The sequence below is a fragment of the Martes martes genome (assembly GCF_963455335.1).
Source record: "Martes martes genome assembly, chromosome: 1".
Classification (NCBI taxonomy): Eukaryota; Metazoa; Chordata; class Mammalia; order Carnivora; family Mustelidae; genus Martes; species Martes martes.
Genome location: NC_137888.1, coordinates 95,442,695 through 95,467,199, shown reverse-complemented (window position 1 = coordinate 95,467,199; position 24,505 = coordinate 95,442,695). Strand labels below are relative to the sequence as shown.

Below are 24,505 nucleotides of genomic sequence, written 5' to 3'. Positions count from 1 at the left end.
GAATAATAATTTGCAAGCTAACACTTATTGAGTGCTTCCCAAGTACTCATGTACTCTATTGTTCTGTGTGCATTACATGTAATAGAACATTTAATCCTTCTGACAATCCTGTCAGATTGACAACTATTATTATCTGCATGGTAATATAAGGAAACTGAGGCACAGAAAGGTTAAGAAACTTGTCCAAAGTCATAAAGATAGCAAATGACAGCACTGGGATTCAAATAAAGGCAATCAAATTTCCATGTCTGCATTCTTAATCCCTGTGCTGTATTGCCTTTCTATTAATATGATGAAAATAACTTCTCACAAGTTATTAATGAATGATAGTGCCTTCACCTTCAGAGAAAATATAAACTCGCAGTGCCATTTAATCCTTCGACCTAAAGAAGAGACAAAGTGTCATTTTATGATACAACAAGTCATTGAGAGAAACATTTTCGGGGCAGAGGATTTTTCTGATGCCTTACAAGTTACCTGTTTATCTCTAGATGAGAAGAAGAATGGATATGCTTGAATTAAGGAATACTGAGAAAGGGAAAAGTTGAATCCTGTAATGGTGAGTTGAGAACAGGTGAAGGTGGTTTTTATTGTTGAGGATCTTTACTGGCCAGATCACGGACAGACTACATTGGAAAATAAGAAAAGAGATGCCACAACAGAGGCATGGACTGTTTAAAGGGATCTAGAAAAGTGTGAAAAGCAAATCTGAACACATAATTTTGCCAATATCCACCCTGAATATGTATCACTCACAAAATCAGCAAATGCTTACATGTTATTTTTATAGCCCTTTCGCTATCTTGGAAGAGTGAGCGGGTCCTCCACCAGTGAGCTGTTAACATTTGGAGAACACACTCCTTATTGTATCTTCATGGGATTTTCACAAAAAGGTTTTGTTAGTGGTGGTGGTGGTGATGGTGTTTTGTTGTGGCGGTTTTCCTATTTGGATTAAATTGAGAATGCTTCATATAAATTGTTTCAAAGATCCATTTAAGTGCCAAGTATCCCATGTAACAAATATAACCATATTCTTATGAGGACATTCCCCAGGTATCCTGAGCCTCTCTTCCTGCTTACATGCAGTTTATTCTGACCTTCTCTCACACCACCCCTATCCTTGCAGGAGGGGAACCGAGCTTGCCTGAGGTGGGAGCATCTGACTCAACTTCTGACCCTCACCACCCCCCCCCCCACATTCGCCCTCAGGTTGGCAAAAATCATGTTAATAATAAGGGTATCAACCTGAAATTTGTAGATTATTTCATAGATTTCCAGTTGTTTTACATATATTATTATGTGCACACACACGCACACACACATACACAACTCCAGAATGTAGGTATTATTAAAATAATCTGTTCGGGGCGCCTGGGTGGCTCAGTGGGTTAAAGCCTCTGCCTTCGGCTCAGGTGGTGATCTTGGGGTCCTGGGATGGAGCCCCACTTTGGGCTCTCTGCTTGGCGAGGAGCCTGCTTCCTCCTCTCTCTCTGCCTACTTGTGATCTCTGTCTGTCAAAAAAATAAAATCTTTAAAAAAAAATAATCTCTGTTCTAGAGATGGACCATAGATTGTTAGGATTAAGCAACATGTATACGGTCAAGCAAGTTACAAAAGAGTAAGAGACCTGGCTCCATAGCCTGGGTTCAGCCTTTACATAGGATCATGCAAACAATATTCCCCCCACCTTTCCTTTTCTTTTGGGATCCCTACTTGGTGCTTCAGTTTTTACACCTCAGGGAACTTTTCTAAGATATACATACTCTTCCAACATTGGAATCCATTTTTCATTAGAACCAAAGTATACAGGGGCACCTGGGTGGCTCAGTAGGTTAAAGCCTCTGCCTTCAGCTCAGGTCATGATCCCAGGGTCCTGGGATCGAGCTCCTCATCAGGCTCTCTGCTTGGCAGGGAGCCTGCTTCCTCCTCTCTCTCTGCCTGCCTCTCTGCCTACTTGTGATCTCTCTGTCAAATAAATAAATAAAATCTTAAAAAAAAAAAAAAAAGAACCAAAGTATACAGACACTGTGGTAAGGTTTTCAAGGCAGCCTACAGACACCCATTTAAACTACAGTTTACTAAAATAATGTACATTTAACAGTTCTGTAAAGTTTTACTAATAAAATAAAAACAAACAAAAGAGTAAAATGATTTAATACACCTGAATTTTTAACCGAATAGAAACTTCCAGCAGTCTTCTGGCTTGTCGTTTTTGTTATCCTGCTCAAGACAGATAAGGAAAATGCTCTTGATAATATGATCTCAGCTAAGAACTATTATGAAGCAAATAAAACTCAATCTAAAAAAAAAAAAACAAAAAACCTTTAAAATCTGTCCCATCAACCTAAGTACCTATGATTCCCTTCCAGAATTTCAATAACCCTCTCTGAGTGGTTTTCAGACCCTCTTTGTCATGGGAAGTGGGTGAGTATGTTTGAGTTTGTCAAAGTAACTGGCAATCAATATTGACATGTAGAATAGGGTGCCTGGAGATGCTGACCCTCCCGCGGAGCCCAGGACAGACGCACACAACACAAAATGGAACCACCTAAAATTGCCAAGAGTGACCACTATTGAGAAACACTGAAAATGAAACCTATTTCTATTCAGTTAAAAAGTCAGATGTATTGGGGCACCTGGGTGGCTCAGTCAGTTAAGCGACTGCCTTGGGCTCAGGTCATGATCCTGCTCAGCAGGGAATCTACCTCTCCTTCTCTCTCTGCTGCTTTCCCTGCTTGTGCTCTTTCCCTCAAATTAATCAATAAAATCTTTAAAAATAAAAAAAATTAAAAATTCAGGTGTATTAAGTTACTTTACTCTTTTATTTGGTCTTATTAGTAAAACACTGCTGTTTTATTTTATTAGTTAAAACATTGCATAACTGTTAAATATATATCATTTCAGTAAGCTGGTTTAAATGGGTGTCTGTAGGCTGCCTTGAAAACCTCACCAGAGAGTATTTATACTTTGTTTCAATTGGAAAATTAATTACAAGTCCCAAAAAACCACTCTACCATACTGAAATCTGCCCTTGCCTGCTGCTCACTCTTTAGCTCACTTTCTCCATCTTTACCTGTAGGTCTCTGGCTCTCAAGAAATAGGCAGCGGAGTTTTTTTGTTGCAGTCCAGTTACACAATCTGCTAAATAATCAGGATGTTCTATCAGAATGTATAATCTCTATATATTCTGAGACTCATACCCAAGCAGAGATGGAGAGAGAGAACGGCAAGCACTAAGACTGTACTTTTTCCTTCTTCTTGGGACTAACAAGAATTAGTTCTGGCCACTTTTACTGAAAGCTGTTCCTCTGCTGTGAATGGGTTTATTTTCTGCTCTGTATACTCCTTTTTCCAACTGTTTTACATTTTATATTGGCTTTAGAAACTGCTGGTGTGAACTACTGAAAGCAAAATTAGATTCAGGATTGCCTGGTTTTGTATAGCCAGGCTATCCTCTAGCTTTTGCCCCTTTTCAGGATGACATGCCTTGTTTTTTCCTAATTTTGCCCCTTCCTTTGATCCCGCAAAAAGTTGGATAAAACTTTGTAATCCTATTCAAGGTTAGAGAAACCCGTTCTGAATTTTCACAAATACCAAAAGGCGAGGGCGCCCTCTGCTGGTAAAGAAATGTTCCAAGGATGGGGGTTCAATTCTTGGTCATGGAAGAGTGACCTGGGATATGGTGAGATGGGAGACATTTCCACTGGCAGGAACATTCCCTAGAGGAATGCTCCAGAAGGAAACCTTCAAGAATGAGCACCAAGAAAACTCCTCAGGTTTATAGGGCTCCATCAGCGCTTTTCAGGGAGTCAGGGCAGAACATCACCTAAGTTGATACCGGTTTGTGATACCAGTCTCTATCCAATAGTTATACTTCTGGCTTCAGGCCAAACCCTTTATTGTTTTATCATTATTTATGATTTTCTTGAGAATCAGATACTTTCCATTCATCTGGAAAAGGAAAGAATTCATCTTTAGGTTTTTCTTTAATAGGATATGCCTCTCTGGGAACAGCCCCTAGTGTCTGACACCAGGTCGCCACAGGGCCTGGAATGTCACCATATTTAAGTATGCAAATTCCTTCTCATTTGCCTTTGCCATTTGACTTTTCCCTAAGTAATGGTGCCAATATTTCAATTTCCCCTTTGCCTGCTGTCGCTGCCTAGTTAAAGCTCATTCATTGTCTCTCAGAACTCTTTCAGTGACCTCCCACTTCCAGTCTTCTCGCCCTCAAATGTGTCCTTTACAGAGTTGCCAAGATTCTCTCTCTAAACCATAGAACTTTCTGTGTCGTTCTATGTTTAAAATCCACAAGCTAAAATCCATGCTCCTTTGTGCCTTCTCAGTGCTTTCTTTGCCTGCTCTAAACTCAGAAAGCTGATCATGTTGCGGCGTTCCTCCTACTTCTAACTTCCAAACCTGTGTTCAAGTTGTATGCTATGCCTAGGATGCCCTTCTCAGTCTCACTGTCCCTTTGTTTGACTAACTCCTGTTCAGCATGTTAGGCTGATCCAGGCTTTCATCTCCTCAAGGTCTGCCTCCCTAACACAACCCTCTCAACTGCATTAGTGTATATATCAATTATTCTACTTTACTCATTGTGATATAATTATCTGTGTACGTTTGCATCTCCATTAGACCCTAATGATAGGAAATAGCATACTCATCTTAGAATCTCCATCTTTGTGGAATGAAAGAATTCATGAAGTATGCAAATATGAACCTAATAATAACATGTACTCAGACCCCCTTTCAATATCATATGGCCCTATCAGGACCCTGGTTTCTCAGACCTTCTTCTTCATCCTGGAAACTAAGTAGGTCCAGATTTCAAGGGACACTGCTTTTAAACCCATATAAAAGAAGAAACCCAAGGAATGCTCCCAGTATGGCTACAGACTGTCTTTGTCCCTGCTAAACATAAGTCTGAGAGATCTTGGCTGGATAAGATGCTCCCCACCCCCATCACAGAATAGAAAACCAGCAATGACCAAGGTTTTTGAACTAGAAGTTTTCATGTTGTTCTTCCTGCCAAAAATCCTTCAGTTGTTCCCCAACATCTATAAGACAAAAATTAAAATTCATCTGCCTGGAATCCAAAGCCTACCATAACCTGTCTGAAACATAATTTTCTGGTCTTTCTTCTTTTACACAGATCCTGTTTCTCCCCACATCTTGTATTATACTTTCTATGTTCAAAGCCCTTCCATGTGATATATCTCTGAAAAATAAAAACAAACAAACAAAAAACAAAAACAAGACCTCCCTTTTCTTCATCATCACTTTAAATTAGTGCTAACCATAATCAGGCCTCAGGGCTGTCAGTCAATTACAGCCAAGAGTATTCACTTCCCCCCTCTCTGTTGTGTACTTGTTAGTTAACATTACATATTTAACATTTGCATTATTCTTTATGGCTATAAAACTGCCTTATATTTTATTAATGCTTCTCAAATATTGTTATAGCAGTAGTTAATTTGGCATCTCATAAAGGTCAGTATCATGTCTTCATACATTTCCATGTGACCATGGCTCCCAACCTTGCCTATTGTAATAAACATAATAAACATTTGCTGACAATGTTGAGTAACCATATTTGGCTAAAAAAAAAATCAAAATCAGTATCAAACCTTCATATATAATCCAAGATGAGTTCCATCCATCTAGACCTCTTCAAGCAGACATATATTTTCTATAGAAGTAACGATACATCTTTTGACATGGCCAGGGAAGGAAAGTTGACTGTATCAGATTAATAAGCCAGAAATAACACAACGACATGACTGCTAGTGAGACAAGCATGGGATGGCAATAGGGGAGGAGGACCAGGCATTCGGCAATAATAACCATGCCCCCCACACACACTTAGCCACAGGAATATGGTTTTTAGAGAGTGTTCCAGTAGTCAACAGGTTGGCAAGAAATTAGCATCAGGGAAGTCCAACAAAAGATAATAGAGTCTTGTAAAAGATGCACAGTAAAGAATGGAAGTAGTACAGGACCATGGTTAAGAGACCAACATTTGATGACAAATATATCTGGTTGAATCCTGATTCTGCTGTCAACTTTTTGGAAATTAACCTCCTCAATTTAAAGAAACTCACTTTCATAGCTTGGTTTCAAAACTCATTTCATAGCTTGGTTTCAAGAATTAAATGAGTTGTAAAAGCACTTACTATATGTATGGTAAGCACTCTATAAATACTGTTTGTTGTTACAAATAGTAATAATAATGCTATTATTATTGGGTTTTGTTGCTATAAATTGAGAATCTAGAGGCAGACAGTGTTTGAAATTCCAGACTAGAGGCAGGCAGGGAACTTAAAAAAAAACTATTATCCACTGCTAGGCCATCTTGCAGGATCAAGCATGATCAAGCTAGAACCCCAGTATATAAAAATCTGGAGTTGCAGTCAAGGCAGAAACACATTAACTAGATTTGGTCTGCAAAAGCTAGAGATTTGGTGTCAGGGGCAACTCTCAGCTATTAGAACTAGGCAATTAGGCACAGAGATAGACACGTTCCAAAGATAGACCAAAGTATAATTCCTTCAATGCTCATCAACCACTGAAATACGTGAACTGAGAACACTATAAGGGCTGATGAAAACCATAAGGTTTCCTGATGAAAACCAAATGACTAGGGGTAGTGGAGTGGGGGAAAGGATAACCAGAGCAAAGTGCAAACAAAAGCTGCTTTTGTTATTATTTATTATTATTATTTTGTTATTATATGTTATTCTATAAGCGATTGAGCACTGTATTAATAAAGGTTCTCCAGAGAAACAGAACCAATAGGAGGTATAAATATATGGAATGGATTCATGCAATTATGGAGCCTAAGAAGTACTAAAATCTGTCGTTTGGCAAGCTGGAGATTCAGGAGAGCCAGAAGTTTTGTTCCAGTCTGAGGCCAAAGGCCTGAGAACCTGGGGAGCTGATGGTGTAAGTTCCAATCCAAGCTCAAGTCCAAGGGCAGGAGAAAACTGACATCCCAAATCAACAACAATCAGAAAGGGAATTCTCCCTTACTCAGCCTTTTTGTTGTATTCTGGCCTTCAGTGGATCAGATACGCCACATCCACATCAGTGAGAACAATCTGCTTTACTCAGTGTACATTTTCAAATGTTAATTTCATTGAACATTTGACCCAGAAACACTTCCACAGACATCATGTTCAACAAAACATCTGGGCACCCTGTGGCTCAGTTAAGTTGACACATAAAATCAACCGTCACAGCCACCTGCTATTTACCAGGTATTGTATGAGGCACTGTACTGGCAGGCACTGTGGCTTACTGTCCAGAGCTGTGTTGCCACTAAAGTCCCATTGTTGATGGAGATGTTCTGTGCCAGTTAACATAGTAGCCACTAGCCATGTGTGGCTAGTGAGTGCCTGAAATGTGCCTATATACCTGAGAACTGGATTTTAAATTTTAATTTTAATTCTTTTAAAATACAAATAGCCACATATGGCTGGTGGTTACCATACTGGGCATACTAGGAAAAGAAGGTAATAGGTAAACGAACTAGTAATTACAAAATATGAGACTTAATGCAAGAAAATGGTTGAGGGATGGTAAGGCAGACTTATTTACACAGAGTGGTCAGAGAAGGGCTCACTGAAATGGTCACCAGTGTTTAAGCTAAAGCCAAAAGGTCCAAATCTTGAGAAGCAGCAGCCAGGCAAAAATGGAAGGAATAGATTCCAGGTGGGAGGCACCTAATATGCAAATGCCCCGAGGCAGGAAAATTCATATTTGCTTTGAGCAACTGAATAAACCACACTTGACTAGAGGGTGACAGAACATGTGTTGAAGAGGAAAACAAGGGCAGCCTATTACAAGATTAGTAGACCACAGAAGGAGCTTGGATTCTATTTGAGGTATTTTATATTTACATAGTTTTTAAAGATCACTGTGGCTACTTGCTGTGTGGAAAATACATGGGCCTGCAAAAAGAAGCTTCGTGTGTGTGCGTGTGTGTGTGTGTGTGTTTGCTTAAGTGGATTTGATGGTTTGGTTCTCCTCCTGATCAGAATGTAATCTATTCAATATTAGTGTATATTTGTATTCAAAAGGAATATACACTTTAATCAATATTAATGAATCTAAATTAACAACATGCCCATACAGATGTTCTTTAGCTTTTTTCAGTATAGGAAAAAGGAAACAAACTCCTAAGTATGTTGATAATAGGGAAGGATTCTTTAGTTAGAACTATCTAATAGACGCACTTCTAAGAATTATCTATACCATGACATTAGTGAAATGGCTGCATACAAACACCATAAGATTATCCTTAGACTCTTGAGAGAGCTCAGTTTCTGAGTGTAGGAGGAAGAAAAGGAGGAACTCAACCAAGTTGAAAAGATAATCATGAAACTGACCAATGTCAAGCAAGGAGGACCCATGGAGAAAGATTAAAGCAACTGGGGTTAATTAATTAACCTGGGGAAGAGAGATTTAAAAAAAATTGTGAGGATATGTAGAACGGCTACTCAGAGAATAAGGTCTAGTTTGGTTGCATTAACCCTGGAGACTAGAACTGAAACCAGCAGACTAAAACTGCAGAAGACTATTTATGGCTGTGAAGCTAAGGAATCAGTGAGGAAAACAGAGCAATGTCCTTCTGTAGAGGTCTTTAAAACAGAATAGATTCTCATCAGCCTCATTTGAAAGGTTTAAGTGTGATCCTGCCTAAAGGCAAGGTGATGAACAACGAATGACTTTTCAAGGTCCCAGCCGGTCAGCCTTAGGAGAACACACAGCTGATTGTGTGCTGTGATTTTCTTTTGTTTACCCATATCTTATTGTTTGACACCACCAAGTGGCCACACTGAGTAGAAATGTTACAGATTGTGAATATGGGGATAGGTCTTGAGAACTGCCAGTAGTATACTCTCATAACCTTAGAACTACACAGTCTATTTAGAAATATTCAATCTGTAAAATCACCTGGCATGAAAATGCTTAAACATTGTGATCCTTGTATGGTATTAATTTGAAAAGCAAAACTGGTACCTACCTTATTAATAATAACATGTCAAATTCTTGCATTGTGTATTTGCTGTTTGGTAGGAATGGGATTTGATTCACAATAAGCTGAGCTATGACACAAAGATCTTTTGTTTTAGATACATATATATTTAAAAGCCAGATTTTGACCCTTTCACATTTAACAGATATATTAAGTAAATTAAATGTGTCTTCAGAAAATACTTTTCTAAAATGAACTCAAATATCATATCGGAAGAAGAATGTAGTAGGCTTGCAGGGAAACCACAGTTGTTGACACATCACTGAAGGCATCACATTAGAAAATAATTTTAGATACAACACACTAGGCTAATATGCTTCCTGGTACCTTCTCTCTTTAATTTATGTAAAAATTACATTAGCATCCATTAACATTTATTCAACCCTTTTGTGAGCTAAATGTTGGATTCTACATTGGGCAAGCCCACCCTGTCACTCCATTCTTGCACCACCTCTGAAACAAAAGCATTGTTAAATACGAGCAGTGAGGTAATCCAGGGTCAGACTCCTTCTAGTAGAATCCTAGTAAGCTATGTAACTCTATAGCCCTCAGTTTTTATAACAAGAATTCAATTTTTTTGACTTCAAAAAATTAGAGAACATGTGGTCATTAGTTCAACAAATATTTATTGTGTGAGTACCACACCAACACTGTTCTAGGCAGTGGGGATAGAGCGGTGAATAAAAGGGACAAAACTCCAACCCTCAGGAAGTTTGTATTCCAGGAAAGATCCAGAGAGTAAATATTTTAGGCTTTGGTATGGATAGTATTAGAATGTGGTCAGGGTAGTCCTCACTGAGAAAATATCTGATAAAGACCTAAAGGTAGATGAATAAGGAGGTCAGGGGTTGTCTAGAGAAAAACACCCTGGAACAGCAACTGTCAAATGCAAAAATCCCAGAGGCAATAGTGTACCTGTTCTTTTTGAGCAACAGCAGAGGAGACAGCTTGTCTGGAGCAGAGTAAATCGGAAACGAGGTCACAGACCAGATGACAGAGGGCTCAAATGCCATTTTAAAAACTAGTTTTTATCTAGTAAGTAATAGAAATCCTAGGAGAATTGGCTGAACATCCTATTCAAATAAAGTAGGAGATTTCCGAAAAATACGTACATACATACATACATACGAAACTAGTTTTTACTCTGAGTGAGACAAGAAACCTTTGCAGTTTTAAGCACAGTAGTGATCTGCTCAGCGGCACTAATTTTAATTTCTTTGGCCTTAGAAACTGGATGGGTGAAGAAGGCTATTAGAGATTGGGGGAGGGAAAATAAAAAGCATTAGAATCTCGGGTATAGAAATATTGAGCTTGGAATACCTATTGGGTACCCACGTAGAGATGTGAAGAAGACAATTCCTACAAGTCTCGAGATCCAAAATGAGATTTAAGTTCAGGATATATATGTAAGGTTTGTCAACCCATAGACCGTATTTAAAGCCACGAAACTGGTGAGATCCCAAAGGGATTGTGTATAGAAAGAGAAAGAAGGGGTCCAAGCATTGTGCCCTTGTAGTAGAAATCCAGGAAGATGAGAGGATACCAGAAAAGGAGACTGAAAAGACCAACCAGTAAGGTAGAGGGAAACCGGAAAGAACAGTGTTGTTATCCCAAGTGGAAAGTATACACTGGAAGAGGGATAAGCAATTGCATCCCTTACACCTGAGAGTGCATGCAAAATGCAGACTGAGAATTGAACCACTGTTTTAGCACCAAGGAATCCAATAGCAGCATTGACCATAACAGTTTCAGTGAAGTAGCAGAATGAAAACCTTGCTGGAGTGAGTTAGGAGAGAGCAGGAAGAAAGAAATTAAAGATAAGGAGTACATACAGCTTTCTCAAGGAGTTTCTGTGGGCTTGTTGTTGTTTATTGTTTGTGTAGAAGGAAAGAATTAAGATGACTACTGGAAGGGAAGCAGATCGAGAGGCTTTGGGGATATTTTGTTTTAAGATGGCAGAAACAACAGCATTTTTGTGTGCTGGTACAAAAGCTCCAGGAGAAAAGAAAAAAAGGAAAAGGGAAAAAGAAAAGAAATGAGAGAGAGAGAATGAATTACTGGAGCAGTTTCATGGGTAGGATGAGATCTGATGCGGAAGTGTGGATGGGTGGGTGGATGGAGTTCACACTCTGCTATGTAAAATGCTTAACCTGGTGCTTAGCATGAGTAAAGGCTCAAAAGGAACAGAGATGAAGCCACCCACTGTCACATGGGCTAACATGGATTGGCTAACATGATCCTCCAGGTCCAGTGGAGCTACAATATTCAGTAGACTAATGAAAGTAATTTGAATAGAATAATGACAATGAAACAAACACATTTACAGCAACATTGAATCACACTGACTAGCCTCCAGGACACTGGTCTAAAGGTAAACAGAGATATGTAAAGGAAGTAGGAAGAGTGATGGTTAATGTTTACATTCGGTTCGTCAGGTGAGTCTGCCAGAACCAGGATCCCACAAGGTACTTGACTCCTTATAGATGCTCTGAGTTGATTAATTAATTATCCTTGCCCTTTATAAATTCAGCATGATGAGAAACCCCTGCGTCCTGCCTCACAGATACTGCATGGTATAATGTTATGTTCTTCCACTGAATTTTATACTGATTTATAGAGGCTAAGCTGTAGGGCAAACCTATGATAGGGAACCAGACAAAGGAAGGTGGGTGGTGAAAACACAAATGCCACTTCCAATGGGAAGAAAATGGGGCTGAAGCAACTACAATATAAATTGTGTTCTAACATTAAGAGAAATAAGTTATACTTATGAAAAATATATTAGCAAACATGTAGCTTTCTGAAACCATACTTTGTTATTTAATACTAGTATCTTTTTACTATTATAGTAATTGTGCTTCCCTGAGGGCAAGTAATAAATTTCAATGAACCTTAATTCTTCACTTGTTTCAATATAAATTGGGAGATATGTTCCTTTGGAAAAAGACGTGAGCCCCCAGGTGTAATAAAATCATATTTAAGAATGTAGCAATTTGACAACACATCATTACAGTAAGAGCAACTTTTAGAAAACATTAATAAAAAATACTATAACTTCTAATTTTACTCAAAACTAAATCACCGAAAGCATTAAAAATGCAGGAAAGCTCTAGAAACCCACTGTCATGATCTCTCTTCCCTAGCAATTATTCCAATCTAAGAATGACAATCACTAACATGATAGAAACTATCAATTTAGCTTTTACTTAAGCCTCTGTACTTACCACCCAGGATCATCTTTTACAGTTTTTGCATGTTTCAGAATTGTAAAGTTTCCTTCTTGAACTCTGCACAGTAATCTTAGTACATTGTATACATTGTCCCTAAAAAGAAAACAGTAGACTGAAATATTTAAGGGAATCTGTGGCCAGAATATATAGAAGCTGGTGCCTAACTCTTGACTGACAATTTTATCAATGCTTGCCACCTGTTGCTCAACCTCCTAATTTATATAGAGTTAGTCAAACTATACCAAAAACAGTGTACCATGTATTTTTGGAAATAAAGTTATGGAACATAACCCCACTCATGTGTTCACTTAGTGTCCATAGGTCCCTCCACAAGGCAAAGTTACCACATGGCCCGCAAAGCCTAAACTATTTACTATCTGACTCTTTTTAGGAAAATCATACCCACTCCTGATTTAACTAATGGCTGGTCTCCTCATTAAACACTGTTTGTTGAGCCATGTCTATATATCCAAATGATAACGGAAGGAGGAATCAGAGTGCAAAATCAAGTCATCACCTAAGAGTACCCAACTTCTATAAATACGTGTGTGCTGTCTTGAGAGTGAGACTTTTTACATTTTTCATTGATTTCCTAAATTCGGAATTTATTAAATGGATTTCTATTAGGTGACAGGTACCTAAGTAGACTTCCTTTTTAGGTAGTCATGAGAGGAAAATTTTTCCAAGTGTTTCTATCAAATGCAAATTTTGAAATTCACTTTTGCCCCCTCTTGTCTGTAATTTTTATAACTTTTTTTCCTAAATCTTACATATTCATACAACATCATACTTTCTAGCTCACTTTATCTTATCAGTAAACTAGGGCTTTGAAAAATATAAAAGGATTCTTAAAAGATTAGTTATTCCTAAATTATTGTCATTTATTTTGAAATGTCAGTGGACAGCTCCTTTCCAATGCCACATGTGTAAAAAAATATATTGAGCAGAATAACCCTCCAAATGGTGGCATTTTTTTCCATTGTTATTTTTTGAAGCCCTAATTTTTGTCTGTCCTGAGCAAGAAACTAAACATTTTAATTCTTCCAACAGAGTACCATAGTAAGTTTATAGCTGCTGTGCCTTAGACAACCTATATTTAGGGAAAGAAAATTCCTAATTCAATTTACAATGATGTCAAGAAACAACACATATCTGCAGGCAAAGATAAGAAAAACGTTCAGGGGTACACTGTGATAGCTCCACTTAAATAAATAAACTTTTGGTACTAGTGATTAGGTACACAGGATTATTATATGTTTAATTGGCTAACGTGACAATTTGGAATTACTTCTAGTCACATTTAATTGGATTTGGAATCTCTGGAGAAAAGAAATAGAGAGGCCTAGCAGAAACAGCCATAAAAGTAAACTGTTTTTCCAAAGGGTGCTAAGCAATGAATTAATATCAATTGCACAATAGTTTTTAATATCCTCTCAGCTTAATAAGACTAATTCAGTGGTCATACATACTAGATACTAAAACCAATTCAATTAAACACAGAAATTGGGGGAGGGGAGTGTTTGTTGAATTGTAAATTTTTTATTTTTACATTTAAGAAGGCCAATTTAATCAGAGGTGAATAATTTTTAATTCAGGTAAAGTCTGAGATATGCTTAAATAGCAATACAATAGTTAGCTATGTATGCTATGCTAGGTTTGAAGGCATTTTAGAGTCCATAAAATATGTGTTGCTCTATAAATGCTCTGAAGCTTAATAAGGGGCAACCGAAACAATGCATTCCTTCATAGTCTTCAAGTATTCTTATACTGTACAAGCAGAAAAAACATCTGGAAGACAAATAGCTGGTTGCTTCTCTTAGAGTCTTAGTTTAGATTAAAAGAAGGACAATAGAAAACAAAAACAACCCTACTTTTCTACAGTCTAAAATGTGCTTGGGCTTTACTTAATATTAATCTAGTCAAATTTATATATTACACAACCTTCTTCCTCAGTATTTGTATATATTACCTGTTACGGTTTTCCTTCTGCCCTATAAATTTGTGATTTGTCTTGCTTTGTTTTGTTTTTAATTTTCCTTGTTCTTAGGAGTGCCATGATTGCTGACTACATGTTCTGGCTCTGCGGAGGAAGTGAACAGTGTATAAGCAAGCTCATCAAACTGTATTGGCAGGTAAAAAATGATGTCCCAACTAGGGAGGAGGAGCCCATCTCATTTTTAGAACCAAAATGAAGGATTGGTGCTTAAAAGATTGCTGAAAAAGGTAGCTCTGGCCTTACCAGTTCGAAGGACACTACTCAGTAGTAATGTATTTATAATGAAGTAGATTTTCTGTGACTGATTTTGAGGGCAAAATTCAAGGTTGTTAATCCTTGCCCCATACTTCAGTTTTACAACCCAATATAAATTTTAGACATCCCAGGAACTATTTTCCCAAGCATGCTGCTATAATGACATGATCCTTTAAAATATGAACATTGTATTTTCACAGATTCTTCTTGATCTATGACCTGTAAAAGCATACACTGGAAGTAATACCAATTACATAGTAAAGGAAAAATGCAAAGATCGGTTGTATTTGTTGGGGCATATTTAGTGTTTAGAACACCTAACTAATAACAAACTGCAGATCTTTTTTCTCATTTACTATTCAAAATGGCCACAAGAAGTCACATCAAAGGTCAATTAGATCTCAAGAAGAGAGTCATGCTTTCTTAGAATTATAAAGAGAATTTAGAATTTGCTGGTTCAATCTCCTTCACAACACACAAATCTATTAATTTCCTGTCTGCTCTCAGCAAATTGCCAATAACTTTTTGCTGAAATAGATCCAAAATAAAGAGCACATTTAATTCCAAGAAATGACATCCAATTTGCTAATTATTAAACTGCTTTCTTCATGTAAAGTAGATTTTTACTTCTAGAACTAGAAGTTCTAGAACTTCAAACCAGTGGTTCCCAGTAGGGCAACATGGACCAAAAGGAAACCCATTACCAAATGAAATTTTTTTCAAATATTTGAAAATCCACTACAAAAGCCAAAACCCTCCTCCGTATCTTCTCCTTTCCAGACTCTGTGGGGCCTTTTATTCCTCATACTTCAAGATGATTTGATTTAATTTAATTTAATATGAACCTTCCAAACCAACTAGAATAAGATCTTATAAAACACAAATATGAAAGTGAGAAATAATCACCAATTGTCTTGATGCTTCCTGATTTTCCCCATATTTTCACTACTATGTCTTGGCCCCCAGTTTTCTGTCTCTATATCATGTGTTATCTTTATTAGACCGTAAAGGATTAGTTTTATCATATAAAATGCTCAATAATTTATATGGCTCCAGCTAAATATTTGGAGCTCAGTTTACCAACTATAAAAAATAAAGGTTTATATTAGTCCTACTATATTTGAGACCTGTGATTACTTGAGGAAAAAAAAATGGCCTTCTAGTGAACAAAGTTTTAATCTCAAAAAAATTTAGTAATCTGCTGTTAAGTTTAAAACTTTCCTAAGGGAATCTGGAACATGCAAAACAGTAGCAGTTACTTATAGTCATGTAATTAAATAGTTATAAAGAATTGCTAGATGTAAAAATATAATCAAATAATATGAGCTATAGATACAATAAAGGAAGAAGACTTTTTATTAAAGGATTTCAGAAGCTCCTGGAAAGAAGTGGGAAAGGAGTTGAATCTCAAGGATTAGATACAACATTCAGCAAGCTTGGTATATAATAGGTCTCAAATGAATGTTTGATTTAATTTATTCATTCACTAAACAAATAACCATTGAGTACTTACTGTGTTTTCTACATTGAACTAAGAAAAAAATAGATCCATTGTTAGTGCAACCAGTTAAGATGTGCTGTAAATAATTTTTTCCTGTTTCCTTTAGTTTTCAAAAAACACTGATATCCCCATTTTTTTACCTCAAAGTAGGAAAATAATCTCCATTTACCAATACATGCATGTTTGCTATACAAAAAGGAGGAAAACAAATACTATTATCTAATTATTCTGTATTAATAAAAATAAGAAAAACATATTTCTCTTTGTATTTTCCTTTTCTCTTTATTTTTTAATTATTTCTTTAATCCCCATCGCCTATTTAACCAAAACCCCCGCCTGCCTTCCTTCTGGTAACCATCAGTTTATTCTCTGTAGCTGAGTATGGTTTGCCTCTCTCTTTCTCTCTTTTTTTCTCCTTTGCTTGTTTGTTTTGTTTCTTGAATTCCACATATAAGTAAAATCATATGGTGTTTATCTTTCTTTGAATGACTTATTTCACTTTTCATTATATTCTGTAGTTCCATCCATGTCATTACAAATGACAAGATTTTATTCTTTTTATGGCTGAATAATGTTCTATTGTGTACATGTACCACCTCTTCTTTATCCATTAATCACTCAGTGGACACTTGGGCTGCTTGCATAATTTTGCTATTGTAGATAATGTTGCTATTAACATCAGGGTCCATGTATCCTTTAAATCAGTATTTTTGTATTCTTTGGGTAGTAAATATCTGGTAGTGTGATTATTGGATCATAGCCTTATTTTATTTTTAATATTTTGAGGAACCTCCATACTGTTTTCTACAGTCGCTACACCAGTTTGCGTTCCCACCAACAGTGCAAAAGGTTTCCCCTTTTTCCACATTTTTGCCCACAGGTGTGAGGTGATAGCTTACTGTAGTTTTGATTTGCATTTTCCTGACGATAAGTGATGTTGAGCATCTTTTCATAGTCTGTTGGCCATCTGTACGTCTTCTTTGGAAAAATGTCTATTCGTGTCTCCTGCCCATTTTTAATTGGATTATTCATTTTTGGGGTGTTGAGTTTTTCTTTTCCTCTTTTAATTTGAAGCAACTTGGCATATTGGAAAAGAGCCCTTGTTTGGAAGTCGGATCTGATTCAGTCTAAGTTCTAAGACCAAATAGTTATCTAACCTAAGGCAAATTAGTTTCTAGAGGAACTTCAACTAGAAAATAAGAGATGACTAGCAGAAAGTGTTTGAGAAGCTCTATTCTTGAAGATCATTTTAGCACTGAAATCTAATATTTTAAGCACATCTAAAAATGTCACACATATTAAGATAAAAAGAAGTAACATAATTAGAAATTTTATCCTGCCGATAAATTCCGTAAACTAAACCCCTCAACATTAGCACACCACACCCTTCTCACCAGTTATATACTTCCTTATGTGAGCCTGCCTCTCCCTGATCTTAATTTAAATGTATATATCTTCCTCCTTAGACTTTATTCTGTCCTAATCAAAAGGGGCTTTTGGATATTGCCAAACAGTGATGCTCTACCACCCAATCTACCATGGCAACTGAATTTAAGAATGTTGAATTTATGAATGCCCCCAAACATCACAGACTAGAAACTGTATCTGCATATACATTTATAGACATCCATTAAGGCTTAGACAGGAGGCTATTTTCACTACCTTTGTAAGTGATGAAGTTTCTGTATATCTTCCTTTCAATCACATAAAATACCTATCACTCTGGTCAGTTAGTCTTCTTAGAGGTCTTAAATAAGAAATGGAAAATTGGGGTATGTAAAAATTTAAGAGCCAGTCTACACCTACTCTCACAAATTGTTGGTTTACAAATTCTTGGATGCAAAAGAACAGACCTTTACTTTGGTGAGCTCAAGAACGCTTTTCAATTGTATTAGGAACAGTTTTCATATCATCAGTCCAGCAAGAAAAAAAGGCCTAAAGCTCTGCACTACATGACAGCTCACACTGGAATATATCACTCTGAATAAAAGTGTTTGCACATGTTATGCTATAATAGCATCACCTCTTCAGAGCTAGAGAGGGTTGGAAATAACTTGTCACAACTGTACTTGCATGCATGCTTCTGAAACCTGATACCCAGTCTCCTATTATCAGCCACTCTCCTTTTCTCAAATACCTTGAAACCCCATCACAATTCTGAGCTAATTAACAAAATGGAAAATTCCTGGTCATGCTGAAAATTAGCTATTTTGAAGCAGTGACCACTATGTGTTTATACATTGCTCCTAAAGTAATAATATTATTTCAAAAAGATTTTAACAGATTTTAAACTGTAGTCCACCTCCTAAGCCGCCTGCCCCTTTAGATCCAGGGCTAGACTTAATAGCATCAGGAAACAAACATGACTTCCATTCCACTTTCCCTTTCCTGGTTTCCCACCTTCGCTTTCAACCATGCTGTCAGTGACATGGATTGTCTGGTATGTGGCTTTCTGTCCTACAGTGTGAGGAACAGAGCCAACTCCAGTCTGCACTGCTCAGCAAAATGGAGTGAGAAAAGGGGAAAACAGCTAATTTTGCTGCAGAAGTCCCACAAAACAAGTACAGAGGAGCCCCACTAAACAGGGGCAAGCTGCCTGATCAGCTCATTCTTCACCTTAATTATTCTTTTTTAAATCTCTTTCTTTCTTTTTTGAGTCACAAACCCCTCTGAGACTCTGATTCCATTTATGAGCATCCACCTAGAAACAATACTCATAATAAACATATACACAAAAAAATGTGCCTGCTATGTATCTCATTGCATTGGAACTCCCACACATAGAATATGGAGAATTACAGTTTTATCACTCTTTGGAAAAGGATATGCAATTTTTCTGGAATAAGAAGTTGAAGTATATTTGACATCACATCAATGTCGATGTTTCATTTTAATAACAATAAGAGATACAACCTTGATTCACAAAGTATCTAATAATAAATGGAATCAGAGGGCCTGTAGCTCACAAGATCTCATATAGATAGGCAGGCATCAACAATAACCAAAATTCATATTACATCATTTCCTTTGTCCTCAGGTCAATGAGATTATCTTTGTTAAGTCTACACCATCAAAGTTATCTATGTCAGCAATTTGTTTCAATTTTAAAGCCATATGAACAAAAAGTGACCCCCATAAGACATAAAGCCATTTGCCAAGTGTCCGTTGATTTTTGTCCCTAAAAACTCTCAAGACTGTCAGTCTCACCTCCAGTATTAGAAAATGCATATTGTTATATAACAATAACAATTGTTATTGTTATATAACAATATAACAGCCACCTCATTTAGAGTAGCAGCTTGACCAAAAAAAAAAAAAAAAAAAAAGAAAGAAAGAAAGAAAAAAAAAGCTCATAGTTTTTCAGCAGCATCTCTAATAGTAAATTCAGCATTTTAATCAAAAGGCTTGCTTCACTTATGTGACTAAGATATCAGCCATTATAAAGCTAGTCCTGGAATGAACTTCTCACTATCAATCTGTTCTAAGAAGGAGTTTTCTTTTCTCTTAAAAAATTTTCAAGAATTAATCAAACTAAATCACTTCTAAATTTCTTCTCTGAACTGCCAACAAACTTCTCTATTAAGAAAGAGCCTCATGGTGTGTTCTTATATCTTGACAAAGATCTACTGAAAAGGCACTGATTTGAGCTCTTGGCTCTGAAGAAGTTGAAGACTTTCACAGCAATTGAAAGACCTCTTTTGGGGGTTGTTGGAGGGGCTGTTGACACCAATATGAGCCCCTGTAGAAAGCCTGACATGTGGAGCATCTTTCCTTAGTGAAGCAGCAAAGGCTGAGGCAGTGCCAACTTCACAGATCCTCCATCTGTGCAGAGAATACCAAGACTTCCCATCCAACTCAACTTGTACTTGGCATTGAATGTTCACCATCTTAAAGATATCAATGGCCTAAATGGTTTCCAAAGAGGGCTCACCAACAAGAAATTTTTCTTTGGTGAAATTAGTCACTCTCAAAGGACAAAATCAGGAACTGGCTTCACTGAGATGCAAAAGATTTTCCCCAGCCATATGCTTGAGGAAGATAACGCACAGTCTGTGGGCTCTAAAGCCCTTCCATGGTGTTCAGGGATTCAACAGACAACAGGTTAAGTCCCTTGTGTACTCCTTCTCTTTTCAACAGCCCTTTTTCTTCTTGGTATTGGGCCTAACAGAAGACATTTATTGCTTCCAAAACTCAAAGCAAAAAATAATACCCAGAATGTTCATGTCATATAGTTCCTCCTTAAACTACACTATAGTCATTCAAGCTTGAAACATTTCCAATCCAGTATGTGCAGACTACTCTTAAATTAGTGAGTACTTTTCTTTTTTATTTTCAAATTATATTTGTCATTCATACTCATTCAGGAAATATTTATTGATCACTTACTAGTGACTCTATGGCACTACGTTATGTGTTAGAAATACAGCAGTGAACAAAATAGACCTTGTCTTGTCTTCAAGAAACTTATTCTAGCACAAAATATTTATTAACAAGAAAAACAGCCGTTACTTAACTTAGACGTCACTACTTCTTAATCTGTTTTTCTTCAACAGTAATATCAAAGTGCATTGCATATAGCGATTCAATACACATTTATTAAATTCAGTTAACCAAACATACCATTTTACATGAAACTCAAACCAATAATGTCAAGAATATTTTGGAATAGTTTTTTATTTGTTATTTTAAAATTCTGTGCTTATATAAATTCATTAAGTATTTCTGTGTGGGTGTGTATGTGTGTGCTTAAGTTCACAAATGTGTAAAACTTTGTGCTTTAGTTGAGTTTGGGATTTATCAGAGTATGTGGAGGAGGTTGCCGATTTCCAGTAGTCCCTTTTGTCTCATTCGTTTCTGTGCTCATGGATGTCTCCATACAAATCATAGCATCTTATTTATTAGCTTCTTCTTTCAAACATAGCAATCAAGACAGCAGTAAGCTAATGGATTTCTCTGCCCTAACCAGAGAATGATACAGGATAACTTAACATTGACTGTTACTTGGTCCCTTATACCAAAATGGAGACTAACTTTTTCACTCCAGTTCTTTGTTTTTCTTCCTGATATTGTAAAATTGCACCAATTTTAATCATTTACATGATACAGATTTATGATATCTCAACCTCAAGAGTAAAAATAAAATCTTCAACATGAAATTGCAGGCAAAGTAAGGTCAAAGAACCAGAACTTTTTTTATTATCCTTAACAAAACACCTACATATTCTGGAGAAGAAAAATGTGTTCTCTCTAAAGATTTGCTTCCATGTGAAAAATGTTTCCACAGAGAGGAACCAAATAAAAATGCCATATGAGCATTTCTCCTAATGGCCTTTGTTTATAGTCTATTTATTTATTTATTTATTTGGCCCCATCAGGCATGCAGTTTATAAAATATTTGGACAAAAGTGTCTGAAAGTAACCCAAACTTTATTGTGACTAGTTTAGGTATAATTTAAGAGTATCAAACTCACTCACCTAAAAATATTTTTCCTATCAACTGTCACGTGTCACACTTAAATTCCCACCATTTGGCACTGAATATCTTGTCAACCCCATATCATATGCCAAAGAAATTTTACCTGTGAGTGTTTAACTCATTAATGGGTGACTCAACACAATTTGGAAAATTATTTTGAGACTTCTTAGTACATTTGGAAACATGAAAGCAGAATCCTGAAGAAACAGGATCAAAGAAAGGGTAAGCCCTGATAAGGAAAGGTGACAGAATGTTCTGAGTATAGGAAATTCAGGTTAAGCAGAAGAACTCTAGGAAGGCAATGGATATATGTGTTTAACTCAGAAAGGAAAGAAAGCAAAAGAAAACAGACACCATAGAGCAGTAGAAAGAAGTCAGATCTAAGACTCACAAGATGTACCTTCTAGTTCTAATGCTAGAATTCAGTTTTGGAAAAGTCACTTCATTTCTATACTAGTTAGCCACTGCTACAATACTCCTATTTAATAAATCACTCCTAAACTCAGTGGCTTATCATAATAGTAAGCAGGTTGGCTTATCAGTCATGATTTGGCCAATCTAGGTTGGTCTTGGATGGACTTGGCGAGGCTTAGCTCCAAGCTGCAGAGAAGCCCAAGAATGATCCACATGTCTCTCATTCTCCTTTGACCAATGGCTACCTGACGTCTGTTCTTCTTATGGCAAAGTGCAGAATTCTAAGAGAGAAAGCAAAATTATATAAGCACATTTCAAGCCTCTGTTATACCATGCTTGTTAATTAACATCCCATTAGCCAAAGGAAACCATATATGGTCAAGGCCCAGGGCAAGGGGTAAAATTCTTCTGCTCACTGCAATGCCATGACAAAAGCATGGATATGATACTGTTATAGAGAGGGGGAAAACTGAGACCAGCATCACAATGTGCTAGTTTACCACACCTGTTCTGCACTTTAGTTTCTGCTGCTGTATGGTGACAAAGTCGGCTTAGGTCAGTGGTTCTCAAACACTGGTCTAGTTACCAACTGCATCAAAATCATTTGAGAAAATTTTTTAAATATTATATTCCTAGAGTTGGGTGAGGTTCTAAAAGCTGTCTTTGTCCCTGCCCCCCAACTAGGTAATTCTGATGAACAACGCTGAGCCTGGTCTTTAAGGCCATTTATAATTTTTTAAATTCATGACCAGCTTAGTCTACCATAGAGTTTATCTAGCACTTTGCTAAATACAAAGTTAAAGTGTGAGAGTACCTGCACAGGAAGAAACCCTAAGCCCCAGATTCTCCCTCAGTCCCTCTATAGAGAAGTTTCTAGTAAACGAGGCAGCCTGTACTTCCTCTTTTTAAAGGTTAACTGCTCTCCTCTTCTCACCATGATGTAACTCGGATTTTCCTGCCCACCTCCTATGCCCAAAGCAAATTCTTTGGCTGTCTCAGGATTCCTTCCTACATTCAGTTTTACATCTAGACAATAATGGGCATTGTAGTTGTTTTTAGTCACTTGCCTACAAAGAGATTTGTCCACTAAGCTAGGCAATATTAAGATTCTCATTTTATGAATCCTCATATTTTTCAGTTAGAAGACAGGCTCAAGAGGAAGTGTCCAAATTGAGATGAGAGGTAAAAGAGAGCTTCCTTTCCTGGGTCTTGGAAAAGATAAATGTAGAAATGAATTTCTCATCTAATTATTCATTCCTGTTTATATATTCTTTAATGATATGTTTCCATGGTTACCAGCGTTGTTAAATGCTGCCTGTGTTTCACTTTGCTTTGATGCTATTTGAGGTAGTATGCCGGTAGGAGAGTTTCACTTTTAAATGAAAGATGTAATTGAGGCATGTATTTGATCTAAGGTTGAGTGTTCCGTGAAGAAGATAGTGACCGTGACATTATTTTCTGTTTGTATATTTTAGTGTAGTTGTTCCACTGATGTTCTGTGAGTGTCCCAGGCATTAGGAAGGAAGGAAGAAAGGAAGGAAAGAAGGAAGGAAAGGAGGGGGGTAGGGAGAAAGAGAGGGAGGGGCTGAGGAAAGAATCTGAGCCATACACATACTGAATTCATGTGGACATTTCAGTACTGTTACATATATTTAGTGACATTGATTTGACCAGACTGTCAAGTAGGTGAGGTTGCTTTTTACATGCCCCATCCCTTTCTTCTCCCCATGCTGTCCCTGTTCCTCACCCTACCTATACAAGCCAAGAGCCACAGCCTTCTTTCAAAAATGTGTCATATATTCAATTACCTCACCTCAGCATCAATCTGCGTCAGAGTCCCACCTTGTCAGAAGCTGTCTGCTTTTGAAGCCCTAATTGCCACTGAAAAATACATGGCTTTATCCCCTGCTAAAACAATGCCAGGCATCCAGAGCATATAAGAATTTGGGGGCAGGGCCATGCCGGGGAACAGCATATGTCACTTGTATATCAGCCCCCTATCTGCTAGTTGATAATTCAAGCTCATTAGAAAATAACATCACATCAAACAAGAAAAGTAATCCTCAGCCACTCCTAAGAAATATTTACTTAGTAACTCATCTTCAGAAATATGTATATATATACACAATTTTTTAATGGTGTCTATTGTAGAAATATCAATAGATTATGGAGGAAACTCACACCATTTTAATAGTCAGCTTTTCCTTTTCTCTTTTTCCCTCTTAAAAAGGTTTTTGGGTTTCTGACAGTTCTTAGCAGAGAAAGAAGTAACCTCTAAATTTCTTTTCATTTTCTCTCATTTGAGAATGATACGGGTTTCATTGAGTTAAGGCAGTTCGGGCCTTCTTTTACTTGAACAAATTTAGGGATAGCTATTTGGTTCCCAAGAGTCCTGCGCAATTTTGCTGGGTTGTTTTGAGGTTATTTTGTTTACTTAGAGACTTTGCCTTCCAGTTTAAATTTGAGAACATGTTGATTCTTTCTTTCTTTGATTTGCATCTAAGAATCAAAAATTGTTATGATCCAAACCAAATTTAGAGATTTTTATAGTTATCTTTTATATTTCCTGTAGATTTTTATGGGTTATTGATTT

At 37.0% G+C, this 24,505-nt stretch overlaps 1 protein-coding gene across 1 annotated transcript in view; it reads left to right on the top strand.

The window, feature by feature from the left end:
* Positions 1 to 24,505, top strand: part of SPATA16 (spermatogenesis associated 16) — a gene marked incomplete at both ends in the record, with an annotated part of 218,682 nt that overhangs the window by 114,345 nt on the left and 79,832 nt on the right. The window contains one exon of the mRNA XM_080821363.1: positions 14,318 to 14,402. Within this exon, the coding sequence (XP_080677489.1) occupies positions 14,318 to 14,402 (85 nt within the window). The remainder of the gene's footprint in view (positions 1 to 14,317; positions 14,403 to 24,505) is intronic.